Source organism: Ananas comosus, linkage group 10, assembly GCF_001540865.1.
Source record: "Ananas comosus cultivar F153 linkage group 10, ASM154086v1, whole genome shotgun sequence".
NCBI lineage: Eukaryota > Viridiplantae > Streptophyta > Magnoliopsida > Poales > Bromeliaceae > Ananas > Ananas comosus.
In genome coordinates this window covers 11,465,990-11,475,419 of record NC_033630.1, presented here as the reverse complement: position 1 = coordinate 11,475,419, position 9,430 = coordinate 11,465,990, and the positions used below count along the sequence as shown (strand labels likewise).

Genomic DNA, 9,430 nt, shown 5'->3' with positions numbered 1-9,430 from the left:
GCTTTTAGGAGTATTCTAGCTCAACTTTCTCTTTCTCTCTCTATATTTATATATAGTGTGAGGCTACTATGCTTTTGGAAGCACGGAGCCTTCCGTGCTTCTAGATCGTTTTCGATGTTCGGACTTTCGAATCGACGATCGGTTTCGTTAGAGTTGATCTAGAGTATTTGAAGTATCTAGAAAATAAATTTTGTGATTTTTTGATATCATTTGCCTAGTGATCGAAGGGACTTAAAATCAATAATTTTAATGGCCGTGGTGAGCCGTTTGCAAGTTTAACGGTGTAGAAATATCCAAATCATATGAAATTTTGATAGAAATTCTTTATACCGTATAAAACAAGATCAATAACTTTGATATAAAATTTTAATATCATATCATCATATTTTGTAAAATTTTTATTTTCAGCTGTTGGTTTTGAGCGACTTCAATCACTAGCCAAATGATATCGAAAAATTGCAAAATTTATTTTCTAAATACTTCAAATACTCTAGATCAAGTCTAACGGAGGCGATCGTCGATTCGAAAGTCCGAACATCAAAAACAACTTGGAAGCACGGAGCGCTCCGTGCTTCCAGAAGCATACCAAACGCACTCTACATATATATAGATATATATATAGAGTAGGGCTACTATACTCTTATAAGTATAGAGCCCTTCGTACTCATAAGTTGTTTTCGATGATGGAGCTTCCGAATCGAAGATCGACTCTGTTAAATATGATTTAGAGTATTTGAAACCTCTGGAAAATAAATTTCGTAATTTTTCGAAATCATAAAAAAGTCTATCAAGCGGGTATAAAATAAACAGTCAAAATTGAACGACATCATAAAAATGGATGATCGGATTCTTTAATTTAAGATCGGAGTTATTGATCTTTATCTAGGTAGTAAATAGAATTTTCTACCTATTCCAATTCTTTTACACTGTTAAACTAGCCAGTATCCCGCACCGGCCGTTAAAAATTGTCAATTTTGTGACCTTTTGATCGTAAGGTAAATGATGTCGAAAAATTATGAAATTTGATTTCTAGAAGTTTTAAATGCTCTAAATAATATTTAACGGTATGGATTGTCGATTCGGAAGCTCTATCATTGAAAACAACTTATGAGTATGAGGACGATCGTACTCATAAGAGTATAGTAGTCGGACTCTATATGTATATATATAGTATAGTAGCCAGACTCTATATAATTTCTAACTTGAATTTTTTGAATTATTGCAATTGAGTTTTATAATCTAATTTAATAAGCAAAATATTGAAAAATTATTGATGTAAAAACTAATGTAAAGTATTGTAATTGATGCTTTCATAATAATTAATATGTTACTTTACTTCATCACTAATTATCATTGCTCAGCGAATTAAATTAAGTTGTACAACTTAATTAAAATGATGAAAAATTTGAAATACCACCCCTGTGGTTTCACATTTTCTCACTTTAGTATCATATGATTTAAAGTGTATCAATTTAGTAGTCTGTGATTTTATTTTATTTTTATTATCTATTTTACTTTTTTTTTTTTCGTTAAATCAGTGACAAAGTTAAAACTAAAGTGTACTAAAGTGAATATTCGATAAATCTAGATGGGTATCTGAAATTTTTTATATATAATTTAACGAAATATTAACGGAGTAGCTGACGAAAAGAAAAAAATGAAACCACAGTGTACTAATTAACTTGATACACTTTAAACCAAATGGTACTAAAGTGAGAAAGTGCGAAACTACAGGAGTGATATTTAAAAATTTACCTTTAAAATAATTCAATAAATTCGAATCAAAAATTTATTATAAATTAAAATTTGAGAAATAAAATATCACGCGTCTCATATTTTTTAGGGATCAAAAAGTTAATTTATCCTATAATGGTCACATATTGGTACATGGTTAATTTGGCAGTGGTTCTAACTTAGTCAACCATGAAATGAGAACAGCAAACTTAGCCAACTTTAGGCTGCTACCCCCCACATTCCCATTAATAATGGACCCAACTTAGTTGTAAGATTCAAAGGCTTGAAAGTGGTAGCTTAAAACAAATAGAGAGAGAGAGCAAATAGAAGAGAGAGAGAGAGAGAGAGAGAGAGAGAGGCTAAAGGCAGGTGGAAAGAGAGTGAGAGGGAGAGAGAGAGAGAGCAAAGTGAAGAGAGAGAGAGAGGTAAAGGGGAGGAGAGAAAGAGAGAGAGAGGGAGAAAGGGAAGAAGAAAGAGAGAGAGAGAGAGAGAGAGAGGGGCAAAGAGAAGAAGAGAGAGAGGGGAAAGGGAAGGAGGGAGAGGGAGAGAGAGGCAAAGGGAAGAAGAGAGAGAGGGGAAAGGGAAGGAGGGAGAGAGAGAGAGAGGCAAAGGGAAGGGGAAGATCTAGAGAGAGAGAGAGAGAGAGCTAAAGGAAGGAGGAAAGAGATAGAAAACCAAGGGGGAGAGAAAGATCTAGAGAGAGAGAGAGAGAGAGAGAGAGAGAGAGAGAGAGAACACACAAAGGGAAGGAACCAAGAAAGAGAGAGCAAAGGAAAGCTAGGAAGAAAGAAAACAAGAGAGAGAGAGAGAGAGAGAGAGAGAGGCAAAGGATGAAGTCCCAAAGGAACCATGCAAGGGGTGGAGATCATCACTCAAGAAGGATAGGGAATATGATCATCATAGCATCCATGCTCCTCTCCCTTTGTGCCCTCTCCTTCATCAAGGCTCGATTTTGCTCCACCCCTTATGGTATGCATATACATACATCCACATACATACACATACATATTCCTATTATTATTATTATTATTATTATTCTATGATAATTCACTTTTCTCATCACTCTCATGTTAAGCATTATCATTACCATTATCATTATTATTATAATTAGGAAAATCAAAAGGGCCTTTGAAATTTGAGGTAGAGATGGAGGAGAGTTTAATGATGGTCACAGATGATGATCAGAGAAAAATTTCTGAATCAGCAATAAAAGGTTAGTGATCTTCATTAATTAATTAATTCCCCGTCTCCTTATACATGAACAATAATTTATTTTTTAAAAAAACTTTTTTTTTTTTTAACCCTAAAAATTAAATTTGTTTGCAATGCTCTGCTATTTCTACCTCAATTTCATCATAATTTGGCTTAATACATCAAATGCATCCACAGTTTTAATCTCTTCACCAAAAATTCCCAAAAGTTAGGAAAATTTGTTGTAAAATTTGCTAATTAATTGTGTTATAAATTTCCCCAAAATAATTCCCCCCCCCCCAAAAAAAATACTTCAAGATAATTCCTACAAAATTATCCAAATTTTACTGCGATTTCTACACCAAATAAATGACAAAAAATTGTTAGCAGTACTACGAAATCAAGCCTATTATACTTCTCAAAAATAAAATTCTACAAAATATATAACTCCCAAATTTTTCTGTAAATATCTCTAGTTTTTTTTTTTTTTTTTTTTGTGGTTCACAGAGGATGTGGACTTAGAAAAATTAGCTAAATTAACCTCAATTTATTTACTGAAAACAATCATAGTTCCAATAATTGGCAAAATTGGTGCAAAAATTATAATCATTACTACAAAATCAAAACTACTTTCCAGTAAAGCAAAAAATAAAATTTACAGATAACTCATTCAATTTTTTCTAAACTATTCTAATTATCATTATTTTTTTTTTCTCAACCTCTTTTTCTTCACCCAAAAAATATCCAAAAAAATGGAAAAAAGCAAAATAATAATAACACCCACAATTTTTTTTTCCCCTCACCAAAAAATCCCAGAAAAAAAGCAAAATTGCTACAAAAAACTACAAATAAACCCCTAAATTTTATTTAATCTTTAAAAAAAAGAACAAAATTTCTCTCACAGAATACGAGGAGATCAAAAAAATAGAAACCAAATCCAAGAGCGAGAACAACAACAACTTCAACATCATCGATGAGGTTGGTGAGGAGGAGGAGGACGACGACTCGGGCGAGGCCACGTGCCACGCGACGAGCCGCCGCTCCGACACGTGCGACGCGCGTGGCGACGTGCGCGTCGCGGGCCGGTCGAAGACCGTCCACGTGCGCCCGCTGCGCCGGGCGCAGCGCATCAAGCCGTACGCCCGCAAGCACGACGCAGTCGCGTTCCGCCACGTCAGCGAGTGGGCCCTCCTCCCCTTCCCGCGCGGCCAATCGCCGCCGCCCCCGCCCCCGCCCCCGCCCGCGTGCACCGTGAACCAGTCCGTGCCCGCGTTCCTGTTCTCCACCGGCGGGTTCACGGGGAACCTGTTCCACGACTACACCGACGTCCTCGTCCCGATCTTCATCTCCGCGTACCAATTCCGCGGCGCCGTGCAGTTCCTCGTCACCGACGTGAAGCCGTGGTGGATCCACAAGTTCGAGAAGATCCTCAAGCAGTTGACGAACTTCGACATCGTCGACGTCGACGCCGACGAAGAAGTCCGCTGCTTCCCCCGCCTCGTCGCCGGTCCCGCCTTCCACAAGGAGCTCGGCGTCAACGCCTCGAAGACGCCCGGCGGGTACTCCGTCGTCGAGTTCCGAAAGGTTGTGCTCTACTCTGCTCTGATACCATGTTAAATAATAATAACGGATGAAAAACTTACAGAACTTAAACTGTTCTGGAAGTTTTGAATTTGGTAATTATAAATTTACTAAAGTAAATAGTTGGCAATTCAAATTTTGAATGATTCATGCTCAGATAAGTAATGTATATTTATATCTAAATAGTACGAAAGTTTAAGAAACTAGGTCGGAATACTATCAACAGGACTAAATTATTGGTGCTATTAGATTTTTGGCTTTTAGATGTAACAGCGAAAACTTCGATAGCATCAAATGCTTGGTGCTATGGATAATATCCTAGCCGGACTCAAATTTAAGATATCAGAGAATGATGTTTTTAATATTTATATTGGACGGGCAGATGCTGCGGGAGGCGTTTGGATTGGAGAGGGCGGCGGCGGTGCCGGGAGGGGACCGGTGGGACATCCGGCGGAAGCCGCGGCTGCTGATCATATCGCGGAAGAACACGCGGATGTTCCTGAACGAGCGGGCGATGGTGGAGATGGCGACGAGCCTCGGGTTCGACGTCCGGATCGGCGAGCCCGACGTGAACACCGACGTCGGCCAGTTCGCGCGGCTCGTCAACTCCGCCGACGTAATGCTCGGCGTGCACGGCGCCGGCCTCACCAACATGGTCTTCCTCCCCGCAGGCGCCGTCCTCATTCAGGTACCTGCGCTTGTCTGCATCATTCATTCATTCATTCATTCATTCCTGAGTTGTTTTCTATCATATCAATTTTAGGGCTGTAAAATCGCGACCTGCTGCCTACCCAAATAAAAGGGATAGCGGGCCAAAAAAGACTTTCCTAATTTATTATAGGGTCATACTTGAAATGTGGATTATTTTGAATTGACAAAATTTCGGTCCGTTGAACTTTGACTTCAAAATTTAAATTAATTATTTACTATAATGAATGAATTATATTACTTATAATATGTAAAGATGACCGATTCATTCAAATTTTAAAGCAAATTAAAAGATTGGAGGGTTGAATCAAAATTTTTAAAAATTGAGCAGCTGATTCAAAATGGTTTCAGATGAGTTATATACATATTTTTTTAAAAAAAAGTATAGTGAAAAGTTCCCCAATAATGTCTATATATATCAAAGGACTATAGATGGAGGGCATTTTATCCTATTTTTTTATCTTAAAATTATTGTTATTTAAAGTTGAAGTTGTTAGAGAACGATGTTTTAACATTTTTTTTTTGTACTGGTCGACGCAGGTGGTGCCGTTTGGGGGGTTAGAGTGGCTAACAATGGGAACATTTGGTAACGCGACTAAGGATATGGAGATCAACTACATGGAGTACAAGATCAAGTTGGATGAGACCACATTGAGGGAGCAATACCCTAAAAATCACCCAGTGTTGAAGAACCCATGCTCCATCCACAAGCAAGGGTGGACCGCCATTAAAACAGCTTACTTAGATAAGCAAAATGTGAGGCCTCATTTGGGTAGGCTCAAAAAGACCCTGTTACAGGCTCTGAAGCTCCTACCCCATTCTCACATGCACTAGAATAAATTATATAATAATAATATAATATATAGGAGTACTGGTTGGTGTGTGGTGGTGGTGGTGGATATAATTGGACCATGAGCTCCCTCTTTTACTTTATTTATTATTTTTTTATTTTGGTTTTTGATGATTTAAAATTTTAAAATTTAAATTTTCATTTGATTTGGTATATTGGAGAATAAACAGTTAAGTGTGTAAGTGTAAATTTAAACATTCATTCCAGTACAATGCCATCAAGCAGATATTTGATTCCGAAATTTTGGTAGCGCTCGTAAATTTAATGCAGTACAAAATAAAAGGAGGGAGATGTAAAAGAGATAAATATATCTTTTTTTCTTTTTTTTATCATATGAAATTGGAAATTTACTTTTTTAAAGAGTTGTACTCTCATTACTACATGTAACTCATCAAAGAAATAGAACTTTTTGTTTGAGTGCGCAATAATTTGGGCCAAGTCAAGTTACTTTTTCTCTCCTTTTAATTGAATGAATCTGGTTGAGTGCATGGTTGGGTGATCCTATCAAAATATGGACCACACAAATTAAAAAGGCAAAAAGAAAAAGGTTGTGGAAAACATTGTCTTCATTACCTTCTCATTGGAATAAAGGGAGGGTGAATTGAGAAAGATCTAGGAACTTCACACATCATTTTTTTTCCCCCTTCCCTTTTGCCAAATGAGGACTTTACACATGATTAAGAAAGATATGGTCTTAGGAGCTTAATGCAATAGAGACGTGTAACGATTCAATTCGTTAGTACTAAGAATTCTAAGTCGGGTTGTTATTATTAGTATTAAAGTTTTTGGTCCTCCGTTCAGACCCTAACTTTATCATCAGGTCTCATCGTTTAGTCCAAGATCATAAGGCGATATGAGATGAATCTCGCTCGTTCCCATCAGGTCCCATTTTCTAATTCAAAATCATCAGATGATGTGATTCATGGCATACTTCTGCTAGCCCAAACTCACTAGTAGCACTAATAACTCGTTAGCCAAAACCGCGGATGAAAATATTTAAATCCACTTGTTATTACCGGAGTTTCTGGTCCTTTTATTTTTAATTATAATTTATTTTTTATCCGATTTGAAATTATTGAGTATTACATTAAAACTAAAGACAGATCATAATCATTTTTTATTTAGTTAATATAATGCTCAATTAGAGAATATTTCACACGATCTTAAGAATATAAATTTGAATAAAATTTGGGCACTAAACCAAAATTAAACTAAAAAGGCTTGATATCAACAAGCAATCTCATAAATCTAAATTAATTGGATCATATATATTGGCTGAAATTAGAAAATCAACAAGAAATTAACAATTTGCCTATAATTTTTTGGTGACAATTATTGTTTAGACCTGGTCCACTCGTGGTCCACTCACCACCTACTTTTTTGTAATCATCCAGAGATCATCATCATCACCATCATTTATTATTATTATTAAGATGGTACGTAATTTTAATTTTAATTTTTTTTTTTTTTTTTTTTGTAACATGTATGTAAAATGATTTTTGATGTAACATTACTCGAATTTAATGTCTCTATGTAAGGTTTGAAACTAGTTTTTGCACGCCACAATAATGATTAATTATATTTATATCCATAAATAATGATAACTTAACTTAGAAATTATTATCGACAAATGCATTAAACCTAATTGACATTTACATAATGAATTTAATAACATTTTATGTCCAATCAAAAGCTTAATTATATCATTTTAACATCCAATCAAAAGCATGTGGAAATAGATGCAATTCACATGAAATTGTGCCGGGATAAACGGAAAATTTCAATATTTTCATGGAAACGGACCAATTATGGAAAACTCCCAACAAAGTAGACAAAAAAAAAAGGGGAAAAAGAAAGAAAAAAAAAAGAAAAACAGGGAGAACTCTATTATTTGGAAAATAACCTTTAATTTTCCTTGATGTTAAAAGGCCGTAATATATATATATATATATATATTATATAATATATATATATAATATATATATATATATATATTATATAGAGTTGAGCTAGAATATCTCTCGATAGTAAACAGGCGTTTTACTATCGAGTTGTTTTCGATGATAGAGGCTTCCAATTGACGCTCGGCTCCGTTGAACATGATCTATACCACTTGAAGGTTTACAAAATCAAATTCAAATTTTTCTTTGCCATCATTTGCCTAATGATCAAAAGGTATATATATATATATATATATATATATATATATATATATAAAATTTAAGGTAGTAGTGTTGTTTTTGAACAAGCAAGTAACGCCAACTTGTAATTAGGTAAACCAATTAGTTTAATTCGCACATGTTAGTAATTGTAGAGTATTTCAAAAAGAAAACAAAACAAGTTGGTAATTGTTTCTTTCATGAGGAAAAAAAAAGTAAAAATATAAATAATTTATCTGAATTATAAACTATTTTGAGTCAGCGATCCAATCTTCCAAAATTTGATTTTACTATTTAACCTTTCAATTTATTTCGTTTGAGTTAATCAACGATATTTTGACCTAAAAATTCGAATGTTTCGTGGCATGTTTGGTTCGAACTATGGAATCGGAATGGAATTTATTGATTCCGATAGTTGCCGTTTGTTTTATAGGAATCGGATTCCGATTCCCATTCCACTCCGGAATGGGAATAGCCAAATCCATTTATGATCCAATCCTGCTTTAAATCCCGGATTGGCTCATTCCAAAGTAAACTATTTAAAATTCTCTTTCATCAACACCTACCTCCTCTCCTTTCATCACTTTCCTCTCTCTTAATCAAAACTATCCCTCAAAAATTTTAAATTTTCATTCTGATTCTCATTCCAATAATGAATCAAACATTTTTGGATGATTCGTCATTCTATTTTCCATTCCAAAGCAATCTAATTCCATTTCTCATTTCTATTCCAATCATGAACCAAACATGCCCAGTTTAGTTAGTATATTAAAGTAAGTAACTAATTTAAATTTTATAGTTAAAGACTGAATTCAAATAAAGAGAGAAATTAAAATTTTGCTAATTCAAAATGATCCAAAGTTTAGTAAGTTCTTTATGTTATTACTAGATCTAAAAGAAAAGGATACAGATCGATTATTAATAGTATCATTATTAAGGTGTGATGAACGATTTAAATTGAACCTTCAAATTAATTAACCTTTTTTTTTCATTTCTTAACGCGCTTTGAATTTGTGGAAGTTGTTCAATAAAATATCCTTGATTAATTTGGATCTAGTTTCATTTTATGTGAAATTTGAGTGTTTGAAGCATATTTGTCAAGTTAAAATTTTTGCTAATTAGGCTACTATATAATAGTTATGTGTCAAAAAAAATATTGCAAAGGTTATTGGAATTTCAACTAACTATGACATTGTTAGGTAGGCAT

General features: G+C 34.6%; 1 protein-coding gene across 2 annotated transcripts; it reads left to right on the top strand.

Annotated features, from left to right (window-relative positions):
* On the top strand, nt 2,284-6,305 carry LOC109715936. 2 transcript variants are annotated; one of them, XM_020241159.1, is made up of 5 exons: nt 2,284-2,703; nt 2,846-2,947; nt 3,830-4,509; nt 4,889-5,194; nt 5,755-6,305. In XM_020241159.1, the coding sequence occupies exons 1-5, from the start codon at nt 2,565-2,567 to the stop codon at nt 6,046-6,048; spliced, it is 1,521 nt and encodes a 506-aa protein (XP_020096748.1). In that variant the 5' UTR covers nt 2,284-2,564; the 3' UTR covers nt 6,049-6,305. The 2 variants fall into 2 exon arrangements, with proteins under 2 accessions (XP_020096748.1, XP_020096749.1); XM_020241160.1 differs by lacking the exon at nt 2,846-2,947.

Excerpts from the sequence above, each read along its gene's own strand:
- LOC109715936 (XM_020241159.1), top strand. The coding sequence starts at position 2,565 with ATGAAGTCCCAAAGGAACCATGCAAGGGGTGGAGATCATCACTCAAGA. Across the intron at positions 4,510-4,888 it reads CCGTCGTCGAGTTCCGAAAG|ATGCTGCGGGAGGCGTTTGG; the intron begins GTTGTGCTCTAC and ends TTGGACGGGCAG. Across the intron at positions 5,195-5,754 it reads CAGGCGCCGTCCTCATTCAG|GTGGTGCCGTTTGGGGGGTT; the intron begins GTACCTGCGCTT and ends TGGTCGACGCAG.